Below are 14,741 nucleotides of genomic sequence, written 5' to 3' on the forward strand. Positions count from 1 at the left end.
ACAATCCCCTGATTGATTGATTGATTGATTGATTGAAGGGGGCGGATAGCGGGGAGAGGAGCAGGAGATTGTGGGTTAGAATGGGTGAGGAGGAGGTGAAAATTAAACAGAAGGAGAGCAAAATGAGGGCAAATTGATTCATTTAATAGTGGGGTAAAGGTCGCGAAATGTAGGGCAAGGAGAAGGTCAGAAAGGTGAATGAATGAGAGACCGCTATGAATGATGTTGCGTTGGCTTTGTTTAAGACTGATTTTAATAAACCGCTAAACGTACTACCATTTGTACACACTAAAAAATAAATTATATCAATCTTATTATTCAGCTGTGAAATGTTTCAACATCTCGGGTGACCTAGGCTGTCCACCTGACTCTGGGAACTTTTCGTGACTGGCTACCCTTCTTCCTGAATCCAATCCCTCATTTCCCCTAAAAAAGTCATAATTAAAACTGCTGTGAACCCTGGAATGGTTTTAATTCCATCTTTTTGCTGCTGCATTTACAAACCTGGCCTCTTTGACAATTACTGTGTGGGCGGGCTTATCAAGAGCATCCTGGGCCATTACGAAAAGAAGCTGGGCTTAAAGGTCAAATGAGCCAGAGTGTGTCAATTTAACACCAAACTATGTTTTGATGGGAGGTATAACAGAAATGGCATTCCTCTCTTGGGCCTTCTGAGTGTGTACATTTCCACTCTGGACAATGTTCTCCAAGCACAGAATTCATACTTGTCACTCTATGTGACCCCAAATGGCCCTAATTCTTCTTCTTATTATTATTATTTGGAGTTTTGTATAGCGCGCGGTTACCCACGGGCATCCCTGCGCTTGTTCACGACTCCAGGGGGTAGGAGTAGAAGGCAGCATTAAGCGGGAAACAGATAGGTCTTAAGTAGCTTCCGGAACCGCATAGTACAAGTCTCTGCACGTAGATTCAAAGGCAGCGCATTCCATAAGTTGGCTGCGTTCACTGAGAATCTTCTACCGCCCGTCCGGGCTCTTTTCACTCTGACTGTTTGTAGCAAATGTTTGTGATCCGAGCGCAGGGCTCTGGTAGCCTTATAGGGGAGCACCATACTGCCCAAAATGGGAGGTCCCTTTCCCCGAAGGATTTTATGAGCCGTACAGAGGGATTTAAATTTTATCCTCTCCCATACCGGGAGCCAGTGCAGCGCTCTCAGTGCCGGTTTTGCTGACTGTCTCCTAGGAATGTTCATCAGCAGCTTGCTGCTGCGTTCTGCACTTGTTGGAGTTTATTGAGCGTTGCTTCCAGAGCGCCCAAAAAAATTGCGTTGCTATAGTCCAGCCTCGAGACAATTAATCCCTGGATAAGAAGTTTCCTGGAGACCAGTGGAAGAAAAGGCAAGATCTTACGGGCTGACCGGAGCAGACCAAAACAGACTCCAGCGTTTTTTTTAGCATGGGTCTTGAAAGACAAGTCTTGTTCCAGCCACACCCCCAGGCTTTTGATCTCCTTTTTGGGGCTTGGGGGATCGCCCAGACAATTAGGCCAGCTGCCTGGCGGCAGAGAGAGCCCCGAATGTCCGAGCAGCATCATCTCTGTTTTGGAGCCATTCAGTTTTAATGCTAATACTAACGTTCTAATGGGAAGTATGACCGTTGTCGTGCACTGATGCTGTCAATTTACAGCTTGTTCCCTGTGATGGAATCCAGGTCAAAGTTCATATCATTTCATTTCATCTGATGCCACAACATCTCAAAATCTTAGCAATGTCATTGTAATTTCAGTGATGTGCTCAGCTCTGCTAATTAGTCGTATTAAAATATTTATTCTCCTGTCTCCTAGGCTCTGCTAATTAGACATTTTAGAATATTTATAATCCTATCTCTTTTAATCTGTAAATGCTGATAAACATTACAGAGTCCACACTGCTTTCTTTCTTCTTCCTTACGAATTTCATATTTTATTTTCTCACCTACCATTCAATGCTGGAAACGCAAAACCACACAAAACTGCCGACAGGGCCATGCCAATAGCACTACAGTGCTGATGTGAGAATCAAAGGACAGATACAATTTAAAACATTGGACCAATAACCTTTAGTCTGATATTCCACACTCACTCAGATTCATTTTGGCTGTCCAACAGAGGCACGACTAAAAGTACCATATTAATTTTATTTATTCTTTAAACTATTTAAGCCTTTAGTAGCTATATGTAGTAGATCAGACCTTTCAGCATTCACATAGGATCAGTTTCAGGCACATTTGTTCATATTTCTATTTTTTTTAAATACAAAAAATGCTTCATTGGTCATAGATGATTAACTATACTGATAGCATAACTTGTGTTTGGGTGAAGGGTTCCTCTTTCGGGGGTTAAGCTTCTGTCGACACAATTGTGCAGGATGTCACCCAGTATTGCAAAAAATAATGTGCATTTCTGCAAGTTCACCTTTTTGAATATATATTTGTCAGCTTCTGCTTTCCAGCTCATTAACAAATGCATGTGCTCTGAAATTGCCTCTCTTGGTTATTGCAGGCCCAGCCAGGCAATGCGAGCCTACAAGCAACAAACTGATTTCCATGGCGGTGCTTTTGTGCAGCACGCGTACACTACCTTTATTGCCATAGAAACGCAGTCTGAAAGCACTTGACACTTAGTGTCTTCTGGGCACAGCTTATCTTTGCATAGGCCCAACCATGTCCCCAACTGGCAACGCCTGCGCGAATCAAAACAACAAAAGTCAAGCCATTCCTTCGCTGGCTCTGTGAGCATCTGGAATTGTTTTGCAGACTGCCATGTGTTGGCTATTGTCAGCCATTTTGTGCTCTGCCTAGTGCTCCACCAGCACCGCTGTCTTTGAAGAGACACAAGGTCATTGTTAGTTTCTTGCTGTTGGCCTAGGCACGGGGTCGGGAGTCCGACCTTGCATTTCCACATCCGTGAACTGTGGTATTGTATCCGTGCTCTCCGTGTTGGTGGTGGTGATTGGTGAGATAACATGCTTGAGCCTGAGGAGCATAGTGAAGAGCAGCACAAGCAGGACCGCGAGGAGGCCCAAAAACAGGCCCACGTACAAGTAGAGGTTGGCGTACTTATCCACACTGCTGTCTGCGTTTGTAGTTTCAGTAGGCAAGGGGGAAACATGCCCAGTGCGAGCTTCACGATATGTAAAAGACACCTCAGTCATAGCGCGAGATAGCAATCGGTCTGGACCTGTTCGACCTTAAACCATTTCCTTGGACATGATATGAGTTGTCCAGTTCAGCAGAGAACAGATTTGGAAATTTGTCTGAGGTCCCAGTGGAGTGGATGGGAGAATGCAGTCAGTAATCAAGGGGAATATTATGCGATCTGTCACAAGTGTACCTGGGAAATCACATCTCTGTTAGTCTTGAAATTTGTCGACCATTGCGAATACGATACTGCAGAGGGTGTCGCATGAAGCTATTTGACTGCGGAGTAGGACTATGAGAAATAGGAAAACCAATGTCTGTGTTTATTTTGAAAAGGGATCACGGAATGGATCATTGATAAACAATTCCCTAAAATTTAAATCTGTGCTATTTTGTTGTTGATTTCGCATACTGAAGTTATTTGTTGAGTTGACCGTCACTTTTATTTCAAAACAGACAAGACGACTGGTGCTTTATGCTGATTTGAATTCACTGAGACTGAACTGCTTGCTTCCGCCTCTGTACAAGAAGGTATGGCCTCCAAGTTGTTGGCCACAGGCTTTTTCTTGTTTTTGGTGCTACAAATTTGAAAGGTGGTTGTGGTGGATGAAGTTCGGTTAGCCTTGAGAACATTCCTCTGCTTCAGTTGCTCTGGTCAGCCATTTCTACCAGCCTGGTGATTTTCAATTCTGAAATGTAAGAGAGAGAACAAAACACTTAAAATTAAATATAAAGTGTCCTCTGTACAGCAGTGCAGAACAGCTACTCTAAAATGGATTAATTCAGTTGTAGTGAGTACTCCCATGAAACAAAAAAGTCCTGAAAAGAAAAGATTGAAACAAATTTCCCTTATGGATAGAATTACATTCAATATTTTTTAGGGACAAACTATAGGCTTATCCGTCTTGGCCACAGCAAAAAAGGCAAAGTTGATTCTTATACGAACACAAGCAAGGGCGAAATTTATCTGAAGTTGTCTGAATTCACAATCAGAATGAAGCACAAAGTAGCAAGATTGGACTTAACTGTAAATGGATCAACCCAACTGTCAATGGACCCAACCATTGGCAGAGGCAATATAGTGAGTCCAACTCTCACACCATTCCGTGGAGCCCCACAGTACACTTATAAGTTGAATTATATGATTTCTGCTGATTGATTATTTAATCAGTAGAAATTATTATTCTAACGTGAAGGATTTGCAGAACAGCAACTGTCTCAAACACCTCTTCCTTGGTGATTACATCCTGATCGCTGGGGCTGCTTCATTGTTACTGTCTATCACACAGACACATACACACACACACGGACAGACACACACCCACACCCACACTTACTTTGCCACAAACTTCACAAACGTGGATATACTACGCTTGGAGACCCCACAGGAAGAGTACAGATGACAGAACCACATCATAAGTCTGAAGCCGTACACATAGCAATGCCACAAATATCATTGTTGAGACAGTGCATACAAATACAGTAAGAGTGAGGCAAACAAACTATGAGACTTTCAACACAGTACATTAAAGAGATGTAGTCACACTGACATTTAAGTAGAAGATACAAGACACAAGAGAACATCTTGTGAGCAGCCCGGGGGATGACTAGTCAAGGGAATAGTCATAATAAGTCAAGAAGTTGCAGACACCAAGCTAACCTGACAAATTCACAAGGCATCTTCAGCTCCCTTAGGATAGTGGTAGCAGTATAGACACTAGTGAACAGTTAGACTCCTGTTTACAATGTAAGGTGCTATGCAATGAAATGCCATCTATGTAAATGTACATGTATGTATTTATATAGCGCAAATCACCGACCCGGTATCTAAGCGCTTGCTTAGGGAACCCGTCCTGGTATTCCCCTGAGAGATAACCCCGGCAGGGTATCCACAAGGTGAAAGCCAGGCATCCCACCGCGAGGGGCCGTTGTGGAGATTAAGCAAGCTATTGCCCAGAGTCGTAGAGTGTGAACCCGTGAATCGAGTAGGCACCGGAGTGAGAATTGTCGAGTCTGTGGACATTTTAGGACTCAAGACCCACTGAGCCGGGAATTGAACCCTGGTCCCGGGCTGACCTCTGCTTCCAGGTCTGCCTCCTCTAACCAGTGAGCCACACTTCTCCACTATGTATGCATTAAAGTGTCACCATGATGAATTAACACATAATACAAAGTATTACTTAAATAAATGTAATGTATTTTCATGCCAGATCGCAAAAATAAATGTAATGTATTATCAAACCACACCTCAAGGTAACAAATTCACTACAGCACCACTCACAACCATATCAACCCTACAACTCACCATACTACCACACACACAGCCCCACTGTCAATCACACTGTATCCTCTCTGCTCGAGCCAACTGAAGGAACTGATCTCCTCCAACTCCCGAGACAACATTCAAGCCTTATACTTTATTTCAAAAAGCCTTCCAGTGCATCAACCATCACCATCGTTTGTAACCTGGAGTGTAGTTCATAGAGTGCCGCATATACTAGATTTAAACATCTCACCTCTCGAAAGTGACTCAATTTATGGTAGAGAGGAGATAGAGTGGTTCACATCTGAGGTCTCAGTGACCCCATCAATAGATTCAAAACAAGACAACCGGTCGATACCGCAATACTAATCCAGGTATAAGTGAAGAAAAAATTAGCTGGCCAACTCCTTGGACAATTTTACGAAATAAATGGAATTATTTTAAATGTAACAAATACATCATAATCCACTCTGATAGAAAGAAGAGGTAGATCTTCAGTCTTGGTTAACCAAGAACAACTATCAAAAGAGGATCAAGACACTCCTCCAGTATATCCTGTGCGTTCTGCCATGGACACAATAAGCTCCACCCTTATAAAAGTGATGGAGGCCAAGGAATTTCCCATGTCACTCCACTCCGATAAATGCAAGAACATTCGGCTACTTGGAACTCTCTAAATGAAACCCTAATCGGGGTGGGGACAAAATTGACAACACTAATTGAGAGTACCTCTAAATCGAACAAGAATAAATGAACTGGTAAGTCTATTGAAACTTTTTCCGACAGGAATATGTTCAAACTTAAAATCCATCACTAAACTCAATCCTGATTAATTGAAAAAGTGGCCCAATGGGGGCCAAATCTTTTATTCACAACATAATTCCTGGGACATCGTTTTCAACAGTTCTACATTAACATCAGCGTTTCCTCAAAGGGTTCACAACCCATTAACACTTGGTAGTATGGGCAGTTGCATAGGGCCCGAGCTCCAGAGGGCCCACTCCGGCATTATGCATGGGCGGCTGGCCCATGAATTGAGAGCTCCTGACTGGGTCTGGGAAGTGGGGGATCCCTCCATGTACTTTGCAGGGAGGCTCCCTCAACTTTCGTCACTGGGGACGGGGAGAACTGCACAGGAAAAAAAGAACCAGGTAGAAATTTTGAGATCAATTGCAGTTCATATTGAATCAGTTGAATTTAATCTGGTTCATTCAGGCACAACGCCTGTGACAGGGAGTGACTCAAGAACTGAGTAGGCTCAATTTGCTAACGATGATTGTTCAAAAGAATGCTTTGAGAGTTATATAAGCAAATGGTGACTGATTTTTTAAAAAGTTAAATAAAAGTTTAGACAAAGGGAAGCATGTAACATTGTTGTGAGCAATACACTTGGGAAGGAAAAAACTTTTCCAATTTTCATGAATGCATCGAAAGCCCACTTTGTGGACTTTCATTTGACTTCCTAAACTACGAAAGCTCTACCTATGGTCGAAGCTATTCTTTCAGAAGCAATAACTTATAGTTTGGATGTTAACAAAGCCCCAACTTACAGTCAGGTGGTAGCAGGAAAGGTTTTTATCCCTGACTCACAACTCCCTTCAACAATATTACCGACCCCCTTCCCCTGGAGGAGCCTCAAAAACTTTGGGGTACAATTGCAAGTGCTCAGTCCATCTAAATATGTATTTGTTTGGCTTTTTGTACGGAAGACATTGGCCAATACCATGTCACTTCCTCTACCCCTTACTTCTCAAAATATTGTTTTGCATGATTTTTGTAGCCTTCCAAAGCTTTCTAGACCACAAATTTGTCTTCTTCATACGGCTCTAGCCACGGCCAACATTTGTATACTGCAGCACTGGAAATCTCCTGTGCCTCCCTCACAGGAAGAGTGGTTGGTGGTGATGATGCAAACAGCTCTACATGAGCGTACAATTTATAACTTGCAGGATCAAGCTTCCATCTTTCTCCAGGTGTGGTTCCCCTTCCTGGAAGCCAATGTGGATAGTGATCTTGTTTCCACTCCTCCTTCTCCTCTGATTGTTCTCCCTTCCTAATTCTATTCTTCTACATTCTTTTTTTCGTATCACTCAGCTATGCATTCTTTTCCCCTTACTTCTTTTCATACATACTCGTGTTGCTCTGAGATTCTTGCTTTTTCTTTCGTTTTCCTTTTCGTTTCCTCTTTCTTTCCTATCTTCATTTTTCTCTTTTTCCTTCCCTTTATTCTTTTCCCATAATATACTTATTTTGCAATTTCTTCATTATTATCATATTTAGGATTACGGAATGTGTCATATCTTTGCGTCCTCATATTTATTATATCTTCTGTAACTCTTTTCCTTATTGGTATTATATTTATTTATCAAAGATGTTATTCTGCTTCATTCTTGCATTTGTATTTTTATCTCACAATTTCTAATAAAAAATGTCAATACTAAAATAAATATGGATATGGTGAAATAATCACAGGGGAATATGAGAGTACAATAGTGCTCAGAAAGACTTCAAAGTATGAGGTAGCAAAGTTGAGATTACAGTGAGAACAGAACCCACGCTCAGAAAACAGAGCACCAACATAGCCAAGAACCTACAATATTGGATGAATTAGAACATCCAATTGAGTATTGTAAATATTCCACCTGTGTCTTTACTGGTGACTGCAGTGAAGACCTTCTTGAAGCATTTCCTAATCCAGACGGGCCAGATAGAGCATTCTTAATCCCCCTGCTGGTGTTTCAGGAAAAATATGGAGTTATTCTAGGAAATGTAAACCCCTGAAAACCTTCAATGTGGAATTGAGGCTCCTTTGTCCTAGTGGACGTTTTCTAAAAGACCAAACAGCAAGAAAAACATTTGTTTAATCTAATGTAAATTCAATAATCAATTTCACCATGATCCATCTCTCACATTTTCACTTGTGTTAAAACTACAAAAATGTGTCCCAAGGGGAGAAAGTGACCATAATCCACAGGTAATATTATTAAAGTATGCTTATTCTCAGTTCCAGTGCCAACCATCTATGCCAGCTTCTTCGATAGCCTAAACAAAAATCAGATCGTTTGGAATGTAAAACTGTCAGATAATACAGTCTCTCTATCGACAAATTGAATGCTTGGAGAAGCAATGAATGAATTCATCAATTTTAATGGAAGGAATGACCCGTGGAAAGAAGCTTGGTTTAAAGTCACTAAAATCACTATCGAACATCTGACTTCACAAAATATTACTAATCTCAAAGAAGAGAGTTTTTTAGTCCATTTGACAGAATATCAATTAAAAATCAATTAAAAAAGAGAAATCCAGGAGCTTCTTGTGACATCTGCTTACTTTCCCACAAAGTACAGCGCGCTCCAATGCAATTAAGGCGTTAAAGGCAATTTACAAGAAGACTTTAAATAAGGCCAAAATTTAGGGCATCAATAAAAAATGAGCTAAATTACATAAAACAATTGCAACAAATGATTCCCAAAAATGTTGCGATTTAGTGGGAACGGGATTTCCTTTTACAGACCAGTAATGGATTAAGATTTTTCATCAGTTACCTGGGAAACGTTTCATAAGTCTCATTATGCGAGTCATGACTCTCCACCGTTCACTCTATAAGTCAGTACGTTAATAAGGGATGGAACTATTGGAAGCTCAGCTTGCTTTGCTAATAACAACATGCAAGTCCTCCCGTGACCCTGGACCCAATGAGTGTTCTATTGCTGTAATGAAGCAACAGCCAATGATGTGGGACAGAATACTGTAGCCTGAGTTTGACCATGTTTTTAAGTCTGGCAAGGTACCAACGTCATGGCAAAGGGCAATAATCCAACTACTTCGCACAAAGGAAAGCTGGAAAAACCCTGCAAATATATCCGCCTGAGTGCAAACTTTTTGCCAAATATTCACTTTCACGTCTAACAGACTGGATTGTTTCAAATAATTTGCTTGGGCTCTATCAATCAGGCTTTAGAGCAGGAAGTGCAACTCTAGACAACATATTTGCATTGACTCTCCTTAATGAGAAGGCACTAAATCAAAGAAAATCACTTCATGTTTGTCTTGTGGATTACTACCCAGCATCCAACGAAGTAAACCGTAATCATCTTTGGTCAAAGCTCTTGTCATTGAGCATGGATTCCAAATTGCCCCATCTGAGAATAGCTCTACACGCCAATACTTGGATGCAAATCAAGTTGTCAACCGAGCAGCATGTCTCCCTTAAACTTTCCATTGAAAATGGGCTATACCAGCAATGCGTACTTGCCCCATCTCTCTTTTCATTTTACATTAATGACTTGGCCAATTATGTTCAAATATTTTAATTTTTGCCTCCAAAATTGTGGAATTGTCCAGTCAGTAATCTGGCATATACCTTGTAAACTGCTCACAGACCCCTATTGTATTACAATATCAACTTTCTGCACTCAATTTGTATAACCAGATTAATTATATAAAAGAAAACAATAATAATCTTGTTTGGGAGGAATCCACATAAATTCAAATGGAACTAATTCCTCTTTTGAGCTATTCTTCAATAGTACTAAAGGAAAAGAAGATTAATAAAATAGTCACAACGTTCATTCAGAATGCCCGCTCTCTATCCAATTTACGAAGTTGTTCTCCACAGACCATGATCAGACTCGCATTAAGTCTTCCTTCATTCGAAACGGTTCACTGGAACCAGCAAATCAACTACTTTTGCAATTGTGCCTCTGCAAATTTGGATTCCCTGTGAGGGTTGATATACCAAGAACTGACACAGATTTTTGTGTCCAGTTTCTGTCTCTCTCGTAAGAAAACAAATATCTTTCTCCAGAATCATACTGTACCAATTAAACAGGATCTGCTGAAAATGCCTTTATTATTCCGTAAGAGAATCATTAGTGAACGAATATGGGAGTCCTTTGGTTTAAAGGATTTATTAAAAGCTTAACAATAAAAACACTCTCTCAATCTAATTTAGAGGCACCAACAAAACAAAACATTTTAAGATTCAGTCTACTACATATTCATCTGAAAGAGCTTGAAGCTCTTTGGAAATGTACATCCATTAGTCAAATTGTAGATTTTGTAATTACTACAAGAAATCTTTGAACCATGTTATCTGTTTTTGTCCCGAGTTGAGTGACATTCACAGTAAGTATTTACTCCCTTCCTTCAGGAACCTATCTTTGCAGACTGTGAAGGAAGCAACTCTACCTTGTTTTATGGCTCAAACACTTTTATAGGGAAAGTAATAGAATTTATGGAAATAAGATATGCGAGACTCAACTTAAAACATATTAAATAATGGGCCTATAAAGGGAGCTGAACATATTCTATATACTTCATTGAATGCACTTTAGTAGCATGAGAAAATCTGACTTATTTTATTCATTTTAACTTTTTCTTCTAGCTTGTTTCATGATACACACCTAAACGCTTTTAGAGGGAAACTACTGAAACCTTTGGATATCATATAACGTATGTGAGAATCAAATAAGACATATTAAATAATGGGCTTGTAAAGGACGCTGAACATACTTTATCTACTTCACTAATGTATTTTAGTAGCTGGAGGAATACAGTACTATTTTATGAATATTAGTGCAATTCTCAAACAAAAAAGATTTTTAAGAATAGGCATGTAAGGAAAGTTAAATGTATTGTATGTACTCTACTGAATGCCTCGTAGTAACTGAAGAAAGTCAGACTTATTTTATGAATATTATTTGTTTCTTCTAGCATCTATTTTTGTTAGTACTGTTTATGGTGTTGATTTTAACAATATAGATTATGTATTGTATAGAACATCATGCCACAAACTGCAAAACAACAATAAAATTAGTTCTTAATTTGAGCCGGTAATGCTGGTGGAGGCAACCAACAAACATATTTAGGGATCAACTCTTCTTTTTCTGCATCAGACATTTCCTGATAGCAAGAGAATGAAAAGCACACTAAGGAAGAAAGGATTGATTGTAAAACCTGCAAAAGTGAGATAAAGGGGAGGGGAGTGTCTGGTAGTGCATTCAAAATCATGAGGTAATTGTAAGACTATGCATCTTTGGTATTTGGCAAGCAGAATTGTATTGCCCCAGAAGCTGGCTTCTGAGCAGAGCTTTTGCCACTGCCACTCATTATTTTACAAACTAAACACTGACACTACATTCCAAAGCATAGCACAAAACCATATGGCATTACACCACAGTATAAATCACTACACCACCCACAAATCACTCCATAGCTACATCATATCCAAACACACCATACAGCACCTCACCTCACAAAACCACTATACACATTATCCAAAAACAAGTGCTAACAAGCTACATCACAACACAACATTCAGTACCACACCATAAAGCACCCACTAAATCCATACCTCACCAACACCTTTAACCCTGGCCTTCACCATTATCCAACAGTGAAATAAAACAGAAAACACAAGACCCACTAATACTCCATCACCCTTGTGCACACCATCAACAAAGTAACAAAAAAATACTACACAACTGCACCACAAAATACAGCAACATAAGAGAGAAGACTTAGGGCCTGCCGAAATATCAGCACACCTCTACGCATTTAAACAATATATATATTTATCTGAATTTTGTGCAGACATAAACATAGTATACCTTATGTTGCAGTTCCGTGTCTTACAATCAGTTACAGGATTTGTATCCACCGATGACCACCTTACATATGATGAACACCTTATATCACATTGCATCATGCAGAGTTATAAATGATTAACATACAGTGTTCACTAGTTCCACAAAAGCACCGGTATACAAAATGCATATTAGAGGTTGACTTTTTGGTCTTGTAACAGTCAAGGGCAATGTTTACAATATTAGTCAAAATCATGACAGTTTCCAGATACAGAATACATGCACAGTGAATTACCTTCAAGATCAAACCTGTGCAGGGGAAAACACTCTAGACTATTCCAAGGAGACACGTCTACACATTTAACGGTATAATGCCTCATCAAACCATCACATACATCACAAGATACCTCTGTGTGCAAAATTATCCCAACCATTAACACCATTATGTATTTACCATTCAACCCATTAACACCATGCAGACCATTAACTCCATAATGTCTTATAACAAACAAACACACACACACACACATCTCCACCCTTCACACCATTGAATGTCACATTTCACCACACTGAGTCACACCACATCATCCGACAGTATAAATGGCATGCTATATCACCAATCATCCCATCAAACTGCACCTTGCACAGCCAAAGACTCCATAACGTACAACACCAATCACCAGCACAATATGCAGCAGACAATACAACACAATGCTATGTAATGTAGGTGGTTCATAAAGAAGAAAAAGGTATAGTGCTCACATTCAAAGCCTAGATCTAAACTATGCCGATGCCAGAACAGGCAGAGACACACACCTCAAATCAAGAACATCAGTGAGAAGACACGCCACATTCCATCGGAGACAACCCTACAACACATCACACGTCCATGAAATCACATAGCAACAGATTTGATCAAATACAGGACTTCATGACAGCACCCCACAATTGCTGGTAGTAAGGTGGATATGGTGTACCTAAAGAACAAGAGATACAGCCACACACAAGTTCTAACACAGCAAGACAAACGGGAACTAGATTGATATAAAGAGACGCTTTTAGGAGCAGATATCACCGTTTCATCAAGGGGTATAAAGACACATACACTGGTTGAGGCCACTGTTTCTGGCATCTCTTTTCTCATGGGAGCACTTCCAATTACTGGCCTACAAACCACTTTGCTAATGACCATCAGCCAGCACAGAGGACCTGTTGCAATAGGTTGGATATTGCACTCTATATCAAATATAAGATAATATACCATTTCTGCGTGCAGCAATTAGATTGCCTACATTTCAGTTGTGCTAGAGTCAGATCTATGAGATTGCTTAAGGTTAGCAGGTGGTTTTAAAAGACAGATGTAAGTTTTGAAGGAGCTTGTGATTTAGGTTGCCTGTTTATAAAAATTGTAGCTGCAACTTTATATCTTGGGGTGAGTTTTGAAAAGAGTGATGGTCAATCCAGGGGAGCTGATTGACTATCTGTACCACTACATGCAACAGCCACAATTATTGTCAGGTATAACCACAAAAAGTCACCAAATTAACCTGTGCATAACTCTACCGCAGCTTGGCACAAAGCAGTCAGGCTTATCTTGGGCAAGGTGTAAACTATTTATGGGCACTTAAACAGTAATAAAGTGTAAATACAACAAAAGAAAACCCCTGCACTAATTTAGACAAATAAAGTAAATTTAAATACATTTTTTGGCACCAAAACAGCAAACATGCAATCAGTAGAACCACGGTCATGAATTCTTAAACTTTATAGTGTAAAATACTGCTTGAAAGATCAAAGTGCCATCAGCTGACATCCAGTCAGGTGAAACTGGGTCAAATTTGAAACTAGCCCTTGGAGTAAGTTTGGAAGTCCTGGGTTCAAGTAGAAGGCCTCATTTAGGAAGGCAGACTTCTGAGTGTACAGAGCAGGCTTTAGGCAGAAGAACAGTCCTTCTTGGTGCAGAAAGGCAGCCCTCTCAACTACCTAGCAGGCCACAGTGCAGGCAGTTCTCTAAGAGTCCTTCTGCAGGCCCTGGAGTTAACTGAAGAGTGCGAGTGAGGGTACTAGTGATATACCTGGTGCCCCGTTTGAAGTGGGAAAAACTTTTGGAGGCTTCATCCACAGATGTGTCTGGCCTTTCCCTCATCTCCACCCAGGTCCCAGTATGTCTGCAGGCACAATAGGATGGTGTGATGTTCTTTCTGTGAGAGCAGGGCATAGGCCATGCACAGCTCTGTCCCCCCCCATCCTGCCTCAGATGGGCCATCTAGGCACAACTATTGTATGGCTGTCTGGGAGAATTACAAAAGGCCAACTGCAAACTACACCTTCTCCTGCGACCCAGGAACAGGCTGCAAGTACTAAATGGTTATGACAAAAAATGCTAACTTTCTAAAAGTAGTATTTTCAGAAGTTAAAATCTGACTTTATTATTAATGGAGTTTTTAAATTACAATTCTTCAGATGCCAAGCATGACTTTTCTACTGATCCCAATAAATGTTAACATTTATTAAATTCATTATGGGAACCCAATGTTATACTATGGGAGAGGTAGGCCTCACAGTGTTCCAAAAAGATTTTGTGAGTTTTTACTACATTAACATGTAAAACTTAAAAGTACATGCCCAACTTTTTAATTACAATGCTCCCTGCACTAATGGTTGTCTAAGGCCTACTTTAGGGGTGACTTATATGTAATAAAAAGGACGTTTAGGATCTGGCAACTGGGCTATTTTGCAAAGCTGAACTGGCAG

At 40.3% G+C, this 14,741-nt stretch overlaps 1 protein-coding gene across 1 annotated transcript in view; it reads right to left on the bottom strand.

The window, feature by feature from the left end:
* Positions 1 to 2,068: 2,068 nt before the first annotated feature.
* Positions 2,069 to 14,741, bottom strand: part of SERTM2 (serine rich and transmembrane domain containing 2) — a 172,504-nt gene continuing 159,831 nt past the window's right edge. The window contains exon 2 of the mRNA XM_086918420.1: positions 2,069 to 3,826. Within this exon, the coding sequence (XP_086774546.1) occupies positions 2,843 to 3,151 (309 nt within the window). The 5' untranslated portion in view covers positions 3,152 to 3,826 and the 3' untranslated portion in view covers positions 2,069 to 2,842. The remainder of the gene's footprint in view (positions 3,827 to 14,741) is intronic.

This window comes from Lissotriton vulgaris, chromosome 4_1 (assembly GCF_964263255.1).
Source record: "Lissotriton vulgaris chromosome 4_1, aLisVul1.2, whole genome shotgun sequence".
NCBI classification, from domain to species: Eukaryota; Metazoa; Chordata; class Amphibia; order Caudata; family Salamandridae; genus Lissotriton; species Lissotriton vulgaris.